This window comes from Ornithodoros turicata, chromosome 2, assembly GCF_037126465.1.
Source record: "Ornithodoros turicata isolate Travis chromosome 2, ASM3712646v1, whole genome shotgun sequence".
NCBI lineage: Eukaryota > Metazoa > Arthropoda > Arachnida > Ixodida > Argasidae > Ornithodoros > Ornithodoros turicata.
This window is the reverse complement of record NC_088202.1, coordinates 128,759,692-128,772,928: the sequence shown is the minus strand read 5'-3', so window position 1 is coordinate 128,772,928 and position 13,237 is coordinate 128,759,692. Positions and strand designations below refer to the sequence as shown.

Below are 13,237 nucleotides of genomic sequence, written 5' to 3'. Positions count from 1 at the left end.
CAGACCTCCGCAGCATGTCTGCGTGGTTCGTTATCGCTCGTGCTGCTGCTGGTAAAACGGGTCTTCAGACATTTTATTGGTATACAGATATGTTGTGATAGCGGAAGATGACTCAAAGCTTAATGGAACTACGACATCGTGTTCGTTGATGCCGCTGGAGTAACAGACGCTTTCATACGTGCATGATACCTTTCACATTCTGTCTACCCATATATTTATTTATTTATTTATTTGAAAGATACTGCCAGCCATCTCTTGATGGCCATGGCAGGCATGAGGTGAGTACACTACATACAACACATACAACACACGGCTATACACAGTGCAAAATGTCAAGTGTTAAACATCTGAAGTCTAGAAAGAAAGTTAGCCTACAAGACCTTGTAAAAACCGGGTTGGTGATGGAATTTATATATATATGATTGCATCTCGACTAGTACGGTCAGTCTAGACTATAATTAGGGTCCGAGGTTTTCGGGAAATAATTTTGCCAAATTTGGGGAGTAAAAATTGGGTGGAAAACATCAGCATCCAATTCGGGCGAATTCGGGTGCGAAATTTCTGGTATTATATGATGCAGGTAAGAATGGGTTTTATCAGGCTTGTTATACATATCTCTAATGTAAAAAGAAAACAGCTTTTAAACTAAGTTATAACACTGTCTGTGACAAAATGTGGACCGTGTGAAAAGGTTTATGGTGATTCAAGACTGCATTGAGTGGAATGGTAATTCAAATCCGCATGGTATTGCAAACCTGCGCTACTACTAAAGTACTACTTGGAACAAAACAAGTCAACGAACATTCTCCACTTATTATGCCCAATGAAAGAACGTAGCTCACAATATCCAAATATAAAAGTCTTCTGCTTTTAGCGAGCGTCTTTAGCACGAAACAATGCCATTCAAAGAGCATAATCCGTGCGAGTCTCTCTTTATCCATAGAACCGAGTCACGTTACTATGTTCCAGTGTATAGCAGCACCTAATTCTAGGTGCTGGAGGTGGGGGAAATTTCGCCCTCCTTAGCCAATGATGGACCCACTGAGACAAGCTGCAGCTCTCGAGGGAACCGGTTGTGGGAACATTCCAGTGACCTCGCAGAGCAATACAGCACTGAAAACATAGTGCGCACGTGAAATAGAATATTGAGGGTTTTTGGTACGGTTTGAACTGGCTTTCTTGGATTGAACAAGTGGGAATATGTTTAGAGTCAACCTCACTTCTCGATATTACAATCAAATAATGGGTAAGCGTCCAGCATTCTAAATGGCTGATGATGCGCAACATTAAAATGATGTGTCGTTATTGTCGCCAGGACATCGCAGGGCGGGGCATGAGGGCGAAAGAGTGCAGTGAATATTCAGTCGGTTTGGAGCCATTATTTACTTTTTTGCGACAATTTTTGAAAACTTGAACCGTCTGCAACGTATCATAACGCATTAAAAAAATTGCGGCTCGTATACGTATTTATTGCCCCTTTAACGTGACGCTGTTACAAGTGTTGACGTGAGAAGTGTTTTCGTTTCCGCGTCGGAAGTAGGTTAGGTTATGAGCGTCGGAATTCATTTACGTTTGGCGATTCATCGGCAGTTCTGCTTACTTTGGCTCCTGACTCCTTTTCTTTTTTCTTTTTTTTTTTGTCAGAACTATCTGAGTTGCTACTATGTTGCTTGGTGCTGGGTGTTGTTTCGGCTGTGGAGCGGTACGGCCATCTTGAACGGGCGCAACACACGCGGCAGAAGCCACGCGCACTACAGCGGTTTTCCGACGATTACTTCACATGCGCGCATCTTAGAACACCCAATTTTTTAATGCGTGCGGAGACGGGAATGTGTCGACTACTGATATTTGCGTGCGACCGCTTGTGGTCGACGAACCTGGCAACATTGGCTCGTGTCACTACGCTCTGTCCACGTCCCATGCGTTTCGGGCGGTCGTCCGTGAGCGTTTCTTCGCTGTGCGTTCAAGGTCACGGCGTAGTATATGCAATGTTCTGACGCTGGGAAAAGTGCGTCCCATGCGTTTCGCCCACACGGCGGCGGTGTCACCTCCTTACGGCGGTAATCCCTCCCCCTCTTCCACTGCCGCAGCCATGCGCCCCGGTTACGCGCCACATGACAAAAGGACCCCGGTTAGGTTTGAAATCAGGTCTTACCCGAATCACTGAATGTGCGATTTGGGGAGTAAATTCGGGGAAGAATCGGGTACAGCCCGAAAATCTCAGACCGTAACTATAATATCGCGGCACATTCCTTTTTAACAAAACCACCTTTAGAACGAATATTTTCCGCGGCCCCTTGAAGTGCGTTGCAAAGGACTTTGACTGTACTGTTGTGCACAAAGTGGTTTTGCATGAGCGGGCATCATAGGTACTGTTTAATTTCAGGTGTGCTTCAGATGGCCATTCCATCTGGTAGCATCCAACTTGGGACACCGAACACGACAGCAATGCACAGGGTGCTGACCTCTCCTCCATCTGTTGTGTGAGTGTTGCATTTCTCTGCCACATTCTGCATTGACCTCTAGTCATCTGACTCACATGAGTACTTTCAATCTTTTTCAACAACATACGAGATATCACGGAGTGAAATAACAATATTCTTATGCATTATGAAATGTGTATGTGGCTATATGTTTTTTTTTGTTCTTTTCTTTTCTCATACTCTCTTAAAATTCTGTAACGCTCTAAATAGACCTTTATCCACCTCTCAGTTCTGACTTTGTATTGCATGAACAAAACTCCAGGGATGAACTTCTTTTTGTTATTGAAGGTGTTGTGAAATGCAGGCACCATACAGGGTATCCCATATTTTGTGCTCTCCTTTGTGGTATAGCAGCATACTTTAAAGGGGAAACTATGTGCCCTACCCAATAAACATTGCAGATGGGTTTTGGCACAGTTGTTTTTTATTTTTTATACTACAAGTAGCACATTATGCTGATGTGCAAATCAAGTCTTGTTTACCTCATTTGAATCACTGTTGGAAGTCCCCAGATTTGACAAAGTTATGGATCAGGGTTGTTATCTGGATACAACCTTACCCTGGTGTAATTGATGCCACAAAAGCCCAACAAAAGACAGCCAAAAACTCGTACCATTGACACGCTGTGCTCTCGTTTACACATTTACCCCTCGTATGTTTTGCTTCACATGTACAGTGGCATTGGAACAGTAATGCTGGACACATTATACCAATATACCTTATATGTTTTACCATTTAGCATGTGTTGACATGCTATGTCAAAAGTGCACAGCATGTCTCTGTTGCCTGAAAGCGCATTCATCGTAGGCTGCCACTGCTAAGAGCACTGGCCCTTCTTGGCCCGTCAATTGATCTCTGGTTTTTGAATGCTCAGTTTTTGGGTTTTCTTTTAGCCATTTCAGTGGTGCATGGTTGGCACATGATTTGTAATGGCTCCCCTCTAGCCTTGCAAGGACAAAAATGGCCCAGCAGCTTTTGCACGATCCTTATTCAGTCCAGGTTGTAATCTAATCTATGTTTGTGCAGTACAACCAATAGCAGCTTAGGCAGTGGTGGAGTGCCCTCTATCCAAAGGGTGGTGCTGGCCCCTAGAGAGGGCGCAGCTACCCAGCTGGTGACGTTGGCCCCCACCTCGTTAGCTGCTCCCAGAGACACTCAGGGCACCTGTCTCCTGCTGCCTTCTCCTGAAAGGTAACTTATGACGCTTAAATGTAAACACATTGGCTTGCGATATGAGCAGTGTAAGGACCCACATTTTCATTTATCATTCCTATAGGGCACACATTTCCCCATCCGCATCACCTATGCAAGGAAATATTCGACCCATCAACCCAAGTACCAAAGGTGAGAGAAAAGCACGCCACAGAAAGTGGTCCAGAGTGTCGAGTTGTCAAAATGTCCCGTCTGGTGTTAAATTACTTTTATTCATATACCCTTTGTTGAAAACAATCAAAGTGGCTTCTAAGAGGCCTCAATGTGTGCCTGTCTTGCATCACATGCAGAACGTGTGCCTTGCTCTATGGCGGACTCACTTCTTAAGAAGTCTGTGGGAAATTTCTGTTCGCAAGGTCCTCGTAAACCTCACTAAATTTCTACACGAAACAGGTACAGGCGTGTTCCCCTCGAGTTTATCTAGGGAATGACGTATTTTTGAAGGCCAGACGTGATCCACTGATTTTTAGCGAAATAAAGTTTGTCAGATTTTCAGTACATGGGAGTCTATGGGAGATGCAACAAAATCGCTTCTTTCGACACGCCCGCCCACGATATTTGGGCCAAAATGATGTCATTCCCTACAGTAATAGTCCGGGAATAGATTGCAACAATCAACAAATTTGACAAGCATACTGCACTTTTTCAGATTCCTGCGAATGAAAATAATCGCATTGTCATTTGCTATCATGTTCTGCACACTAATAATTATTTTCACTAATCACGTAAAAAAAAATGACTAGCATACTGTTCTCAGTGCCCTGGTCTATTAGTGAAGTGCAGATAGTGACACTAGGGAACGCAGTGATGTGTAACTAACTCAAAGGAGCAACGGGGTGACGTTTAACTTCGCTCAAAATCCAAGCTGTCCACCAGGTGTCACCTCTATGTCGCAAAACATGTTGCACAAATGAGTCGCAAAATATTTTCGCTCTGCGGTGCGTTATAGCTGCGCAGACGAATTTGCGAGAAACAGTCGGAGAAAGCAGTCGCAGATGGCCGACACGATTCTCGCGTGACGTATTGCCAATACGTCACGCGAGAATCGTGTAACGAGGCACGGAGCCCCCAATACGGTATTGGGGGCTCCGTGCCTCGTTTTTTTGTTTTTTCGTTAGTTACTTCGTTAGTTTTCTTAGTTACAGTAACTTGTTACTGTAACTAAGTTCCTTTTTTTGGTAACTTGTAACTTAACTCGGTGCTTTTGCGCCGTGGTAACTTTCAGAGGAACTGGTTCCTTTTTCAGGTAACTTTGCCAAAGTAACTTAAGTTAAGTTCCAAGTTACTTTTGACTCGCTTTTCACTCACGTCCACATATTTTCTTGCTTTCTCTCCAGTTCCTTCATGTCATTTTTTTTTCATTTGCATTTGCCATTTGCATTTTTTGCCATGAAACATGATATTCAATCATTGACAGCATTTTATTCAGGAAGTAAGAACCGCTGCCATTGAAATGAAGCTGAACCATTGTGCACCCACAGGGAAGATACAAAGCATTCGAATAGACCTCTACCAGCGAAACGTCATCATGACATTGGTAGACGGACTGAAACCGAAAGAAATCTGAAGGAGAGGGCTGGGTTCCATGAACGGGCACTTGTTCTCTGCCTCCCATTGAACGAAAAGCAGGACCAAGGGTCGCGTTCCTTTAAGGGACCATATCGTAATCCCCTCAAGACCGTGGCTTTCGGGCGCGACCTTGTTCACCTCTAGCTTCGAGCGTAGTTCAATTCTATCAAATTTGTGGCACTGTCGAACACTATGACATCATTTGTTTACAAACAGGGAGAGGTCTATTGTTGGACATAAACGAAAACGATCTAAGCGTGTTGCACTCCTCAACTCAAGGTCTAACTCAACTGCTCATGTGCGCTGCACCTGCGTAATGCTATTTTGTGTCCGAAGTAACTTGGAAGTAACGCGTTCAGTAACTGCGAGTTACGTTTCAGGCTGAAGAACTTCGGTATTAACTTAGTTACATTTTTCGCACGGTAACTTAACTTGTAACGAGTTCTTTTTGACGGGTAACTTCTCAATCTATGCCTGTGCTGCACTCCCATTAGTGTGCCCGGCTTATGTCATTCTGGTTTAGCTGCAGACTGAGTGAGAATCTTCAAAACTTGTTCACTGAATATGTAAGCTGTTTTCGGAAGAGAAACTTGGCCAAGTAGACTGTGAAACCATGCCGAACATTATTGATCGGTCTCATACACACCTTTCCGGATGCGATAGTCGCTTTAAGGCGTTTAATAAATATCACCAAAACAGTTTAGGGACCAAACTTACCACTTTTTTTAATGGAGCTGTTGAAGCAGGGTGTTGGCACAGCAGCAGGACTGGTAAAGGTTAATGTTGTATCCTTAAATCACTTTCTGGGGTTCACTTGCAGAAGAGGGCAGTGTGTCCCTAAGTCCTGCACAAACCATGGGTCTACGTGTTGCTGTGATGTCCTCTGCCCCAGTAAGTTCCCCTGCCAGATCTAGGGTCTCTCCTTTCTTCACTGGTTAGTACTTATTTTCTATTATGTATTCACCTTGGTTAACTGAGACACTTGCACACACACTCCATACTGCAACCTGATTGATGTGAGCTGCAGCCTGTAGAGATACATGTAAGGTACTGCATGTGCCACAGTGCTTTTGTTCCAACGAAGGTGCTTTTATGCGTAATCAAATACAAATAAAGTACATACTCGTACTCCTACCACTCAAAAATAAATACTGTGCATGGGACCTCCTATGTGCTAATTTCAACGTGCATAATATGTGTGTGTGTGTGTGTTTTTTTTAAACGAAATGATCAGATCAGGGAACAGTATGCAGCAGTGGGGCAAAGCTTACTCCATTTACATTAAAATATGTCATATAATATGTATATATATATATAAGTTATAATAAAATTGACAGCAACATCAGCTGTTGCTTGGTGTAAGTACATTTCACCGAGTAGTGTACTTTTTGGACATGCAGGAGTTTTGTCGATGAAATCTGGAAACCTTACTCCGACCGAGACCAAGTTGGACTCCTTTGGACGTGTGCAGCGCCTGTTTACTGTGCCCAGCATTGTCAGTCAACCGGAGAGACCACGAGCACCCGAAGGTAGTAATGTACTGTTTCCTCCGCTGTTGTGTGCAGAAATTTCTTCGCGTGTTGATCTGACAATATCGTTCTCATAACCGTGTTTCAGAAACACCCAAAACGGAAAGCTCACTGTGCAGTTCTGATGGGCTCGATGGGGGCACACCTCGGCCAGTAAAGAGGATGGTGAGCCAATTATAATGGGTCTCTGCTTACTGTCATGTTTCAGTCGAATTACTGCAGGCATTCCAGATAATCTTCTGTTTTGCATGTTGCACATGTGCATTCGATCTTCAGCATAACAAAGTGCTAGGATAATGCGGTGTAGGTTTGGTAACTGGTACAGTAGAATCTCGATGATACGAATCTCACGGGGTAGCGGAAAAAATTGGTATATAATCTATAGTTCTATATATAATCTATTGGTATATAGTCTATAGTTTCAAAAGAACTAAACCAAAATAAAAATGGAGGCAAGAAAATAGACTGTGACAGTTCATTTTCCATTGCTGTCAGTGAAAAAGGTTGGCGTTAACGTTTTTGTGTCTTCATTTTTGGCCAATGCTGCCGAAATTCACCAGGCCCAGCACGTGTTTTCACGCCTGCTTTAGGCAGGCAGGCGTGAAAACACGTGCTGGGCCTGGTGAATTTCGGCAGCATTGGCCAAAAATGAAGACACAAAAACGTTAACGCCAACCTGCCTAAACCTGCCTAAAGCAGGCAGGCGTTAGGTGAAGCCGACTTACAGAATGGTGACGCGTAATGTTGCCAGATGTTGCCCTGATATGTTCCCTCCACGTGTTCTTATCGCTGTTTGCCAAAGCCAGTGCGACGTCACACACCTTTGCGGTTTATTGTTGGGAGGGAGGTAAAAAGCTCAAAACAGAGGCAAGGTGTTGAGGTTCCGGGCCGTGCAATCCCTTTGATCTTATCTCCTCTACCAGCACCAAAACAAGAGTCATTGCTTGCATTGTGCAACATGATGTAAGGGAGTTCGTGGTGAGGATCTGCCTCCCTCCTCAAAAGGAGGAGGAACAAGACCTTGCTTTGTCTACAGTTACAACGCCTGCTCTGGTTTTGATCAATCTTGGTTCAACAACAAAAAAAGTTCTACATTGGACCAGCGCATGGAGGAAGGAAACACAGGAGCGGCCGTATCAAACAGATTTCCGTGGGACCCCTCTGGTGGCCGCTCGTGTCAAAACCGCCATTACTTCCTGTACACCACGTGACCCTCTCTAAAGTTTCGGTTTAGCAACGCTTTGTTGCTCACGCTTTGTTTCTGTGGAATGCCAGATTTAGCACCTCAATTGTTTGAACACCTGTGATTGGATATCGCTGATCCTAACCACTATGCCACGGGCTACTAAGCTGGCCACTAAGCTGGTTTGTGGCCGGATTTAAACCTGATAAGGATGTCATATTCTTGGAGGCAGAGGATCTTCAAACGGGGTTATGGCATGCTTATGACATGTCTTCAAACGGGGTTATGACATGCGAAGTTTATAAGCAGTAAAATGTAAAGAGGTTCTTCATAATTTCTTGAGTTTTGAATAGTGCAGTATTTCTTTGAAAATGTGCCTGTATGCTTTCGTCAGCCTTTTAGACCAGGACACTACAACTGTAGTTGGTACTGAGCTTCTAAAAACTCCAGTTAAAAATTTCTACTACTTACACGTCGCTAGATTACACCTTGGACATTATGAAGTGGAAATACCAAACTGCTAAAAGACTATGTAAAGGTCCTTCACCTCCACATGCTCGAGTCCAAACTACACTGTTTACTTGGAGAAAATTTCTGACGCTCGGCGAGCATTTTCTTAGGGGTCTACTTCTGAATATTCTAGGCTGCATCACCTGGAGGTGCAGACACAAAGGATGGAAATCCATGTTTCGTGCTGGCGCCCACACCTGCACAGCTTGGGCGAGCCCCCGGGCAGCTGAATTCCAAGCGCTCGACTACAACTACTATGCAGCAGCAACAGCCCTCTCACTTGGAACGACCACTGCTCGGGAAGGAACAAGAAGCGTCGAAGGAAAGCGCAAAAGATGCTTCTAGAGACGTTCAGAAGGATGACTCCAAGGATCCGCTGAGGGATAACAAAGACACCTCCAAGGAAAGTGTTCAAGGGGTGACAAAGAGGTCTGCGCTGAAGAAGGGTGGCGATGATAGAATGGACAAGTATGTGATTTGCCTGAGCTGACATTAATGTGGGGGACCTCATGATTCGTGAGTTGTGTAAAAATGTACCAAGAATGAGCATAGAGTTGTGTGAAGAAGCGCGATTGTAAGAGAGGACCATGCTAGCAGTGTTCCCAGAAGGGCAGTCAGGAAACCCTCGATATCACGCAGACACCTTTCGTAACATTAAAGTCAAACCTCGTTACAGGGAAACGAGCTATATTGACATACTATCTGACATTCTCCGTCAGGCTGCCATAGGGAACAACGCATTTTAACTCCTCCTAGAGCAAAACAGTTTTGAGCCAGCATCTTGATACAACGAAAGAAACATTCCCAAAACATCATCAGTTTTATCATCAGTTTTGGTATAACGATATACAACAAAAGAAAATGACATCCCCATGAATTTCGTTATATCGAGGTTCAAATTTATCATCATTTGTCCTAGCACCCTCAGATGTTCCCTCCTTATGCTCTTCTAATGGGGTTCTAAGAATGCTGAAACAGTTGCCAAGTGCTGATAATCATGTTTGCAGTCTACACCTTGGTGAATTGTGGATCTGTCCAGAACAAGTGTCGAAAACCCCCTTATGGTGGTATCACCCCGTGCCTTTGCAGGGTGTTAGAAGAAGTGAACTTCAGTGCTCGATTTGCTAAGCTTCCAGAGTTCAGGCCTGAAGAATCGCCATCTGCAACAGCATCCTTACCCAGTTCTCCTTTCGTCCAGACCTATAGGAAACGACCAAAGCCATCTGCCGCGCAAGGTACATGATATGACTTCTTGTTTCGAACCACAGTTACAGATCTGAAACTATGCAAAACTGTGAAGACTTGTTTTTAGTAATACATAACATAATTAGTATACAATTTGAGTTTAGTAGGAGGAGGGGAGCCATAGTATGTATCCAAACTCTGATTAATGCACTGTGAAAGCTTTTTCTGTGTGTGCTGTCCATTTTACATCCTCTGCATTAAAATTTACTACAGTCATACTCCTCTGGGACGAATGCCTTTTCAAGAAAGAGGTAATAAGTTTTTGAGGTTAATGTATAACACGACTTATGTGTTTTCAGAACCTTTATATTTACTTTTAGTTTTATAGACGTACCACAGTAATGACATGATTTTGCGGTCTGATCTGCTAAATTCGTGACCTGTCCAAAGAGGTTTTGCTGGATTATTCCTACAGCACTCTCAATTCTGGGGCCGTAGTTTACGTGTGCACACCTTGTGCTTTAATGGCTTAGCATTCCAAAACAGAAACTAGCTCATGCTGTCATCAAATTCATGATTGTGAATTTCCGTCCTCTCTGAATTTTTATTGCAGCGAAGTCACCTAATTATGTAGTCAGCCAGCATGTAGTCCCAACAATGTATTGTTAAACTAAACATATTATTAGAGGCAAGAACAATGCATTGAACTTAGCACAAAACAAGTTATCTCTAACGAGGTCATACGACGTCTTCTAGTGTTGCTCTGCCAAAGGAGTTTGCTAGAACCTCTTAGTAAATAGGCATGTACCTTGTTTACCTGTGCACCTTAGGTGCAGAAGCGGAGGACAGCGCTAGTGCATCGCCGTCGTCAGAAACCCCTCGCACCCCCAAGAGTTGTAGCAAGCTGGAAGGTACAAAGTTCTTTGGGCCAAACTTTAACTTGGATGCCCTAGCAGATAACAGCCAAAATGAGGGTGAGTTGCCTCTCATCATGTTTCTTTTCACTGTTGAATCCTGCTTACCAGTGAGAGCACTGTGTCCATGACAAAACGCATAGTCCGCTGCTGCTGCTGTTGTCCACACAAGCCGTTTTGTGTGCAGAAGCTGTGTCCGATGGAGAAGGAGCGGCATCTCCGCGGACTCCCAAGACGCCGTGCACGGAAGGGGAGAAGTCTCAATCATCGCTGCGACGCATCCTGGAGCAACGCCGGCAACTGGTGATGCAGCTGTTCGCAGAAGAAGGCTGGTTTCCTTCGGGTGAGCCCCCACCAGTGCTCTGGCGGCATTTGCGAAATGTCCTATTTTGGCGCTAAGTAGTGTCCTGGTGTTTTATTAAGTTGTAGAATACAGAATGGAATACCGTAATCATGCTAATTTCGTGGCATGTGTGACTGAGGAAAGAGCGAATCTGGCGTGCCACACATGTAGTCTTATATTTCTGGTGACCCGCTCTCTGTGTGTGCCAGCAAAGACAACGTCTACAGTCGGTGTCCGATTTTTCGGACTCAGCGGGGATCGCGCAAAAGTCCGAATAATCGAGCAGTCCGAAAAAACGGACTTCGCTTCAAAAGTCAACTTTATTAAGCACTAGTAGGCCGGATAGCGTTGTTCCGAGTTTGACGGCTGCGCTGGCTGACGGCAAGTCGTCTACATCCCGAACACGTGGATGAAACATTACTTGTGGCAACGTTAGACGTCACCATTCCGCAAGTCGGCTTCACCTTACGCGTGCGTGCTTTAGGTGAAGCCCGCTTTAAGCGCTGTCGCGCGACTCGCGGCCATAGCTGGGCGAACTCACTCATAAGGGCCCTCATGAGTGCCCCTCACCTCTTGCCCTCGATCAGGCCATCCGTGAGTGCACTCATGAGGTCTTACCCTCACGAAGTCTTCTGTGAGTGCACTCATGAGGTCTGAGGGGCGCCAGGTCTGTGTGAGTGAAGTCACTGGCATAGCTGCGCGAACTCACTCATGAGGGCCCTCATGAGTGCCCCTCACCTCACGCCTTGGAGGTGAGGGTGAGTGAGGGCAAGCCCGCGATCAGGCCATCCGTGAGTGCACTCATGAGGTTCTTAACCCTCATGAGGTCTCCTGTGAGTGCACTCATGACGTCTTACCCTCACGATGTCTCCTGTGAGTGCACTCATGAGGTCTGAGGGGCGCCAGGTCTGTGTGAGGCCTGAGGGGTGTGAGGTCAGTATGAGTGCATTCAGAAATGAAGTCAAATGACGCTTACGAGAAGTGGGAAAATTATGAAGGCACTAGTGATATGGTTCCAGCGATCCAGCTACCGGCAGGGTGCACTTTAAAGGGCTCGTGTGCACGTTTTTAGCAATTTCGTCTATTTTGCGCTGGGAACACAGCAAAGCCTCCTGAGCTGACTGATTACTTCATGATATGGTTCCAGCGACCCAACTACCAGCAGGGTGCACTTTAAAGGGCTCGTGTGCACGTTTTTAGCAATTTCGTCTCATATATGTGGAAATCTGACTGCATCATTTAAAACAACCTCGCACATCCCTGGCAGCTCCGATTGATAAGCATTTACAGCTGCAGGTCTAGCATAGATTTTCACGTACTTATCGCTTATGGAAGTCACGCTTGCGGAAGTCCTACAACTCGTCGATTATACAGTAAACTTCCATTAATGCGACCCTGGCGAAATTTGATCGAGTTGTCCGAAGTAAAATTAAAGAATAGGCAAAAAAATGAATGTTATGCGTTCGTCTGCTGTCGCTCGCCCTTGAAATGCGTATGTGCAAACTGCCACATGGAGCGAGCGCGCACGCGCACACACACAATGCACGCTCTCTGCGAAACAGTCTTCGGTTTCGCTTCCGCCATCTTGCGCAGGCAGGACACGTCCGGTTGGACATCCTTAGGACGTCCGACGGTAGGACATCCCTAGGACATCCGATAGAACATTTTAGGACGTTCGGCGGTAAGACATTCTCAGGACGTCCGATAAAACATCCCTAGGACGTCCGGCGGCAAGACATCCCTAGGACATCCTTAGGACGTTCGGCGGTAAGACATCCTTAGGACATCCGGCGGTAAGACATTCTTAGGACATCCTTATGACGTCCGATAAAAACATCCCTAGGACGTCCGGTAGGACATCTTTAGGGCGTTCGGTAAGACATCCTTACGACGTCCGGCGGTAGGACATCCTTATGACGTCCGGTAGGACATCCGTAGGACGTACGGCAATGATGACCTTCGAATTCGTTCGAAGTAAGCGAAAAAAACGAAGTATCGTAAGTCGTATTAATGGAAGTTTACTGTATAGATGCAGTAATAAATACGATGCAATTCCATTAATTGGAACTCGAAGGGGGCCGAAGGTTTATTAGAATAAGGCGGAGTTCGAACTAAAGGGAGCTGGTCTGGATGAGGGCTTGAACTGAGTGGCAGCGCATACAAGCTGCATGGGAGACTCGTCATGGCTCGCTACACCTTACTGAATGTTCGCAGTCACGTGACACCGGAAATATAACACTCATTCATTCCAAAATCTTTATGTATAGATAAGCATCAAAACATCTCAGGGTAGAAAATAATCTTCTATG

The 13,237-nt window shown here is 45.1% G+C and overlaps 1 protein-coding gene across 2 annotated transcripts in view; it reads left to right on the top strand.

The window, feature by feature from the left end:
• The window catches only part of LOC135386096 (protein capicua homolog), a 45,559-nt gene that overhangs the window by 27,549 nt on the left and 4,773 nt on the right, over positions 1–13,237 (top strand). For both annotated transcript variants that reach the window (XM_064615824.1, XM_064615823.1), the window contains exons 11-20: positions 2,387–2,483; positions 3,510–3,674; positions 3,760–3,827; positions 6,085–6,198; positions 6,665–6,793; positions 6,882–6,958; positions 8,620–8,954; positions 9,576–9,721; positions 10,502–10,645; positions 10,773–10,928. In XM_064615824.1, the coding sequence (XP_064471894.1) occupies positions 2,387–2,483; positions 3,510–3,674; positions 3,760–3,827; positions 6,085–6,198; positions 6,665–6,793; positions 6,882–6,958; positions 8,620–8,954; positions 9,576–9,721; positions 10,502–10,645; positions 10,773–10,928 (1,431 nt within the window). The remainder of the gene's footprint in view (positions 1–2,386; positions 2,484–3,509; positions 3,675–3,759; positions 3,828–6,084; positions 6,199–6,664; positions 6,794–6,881; positions 6,959–8,619; positions 8,955–9,575; positions 9,722–10,501; positions 10,646–10,772; positions 10,929–13,237) is intronic.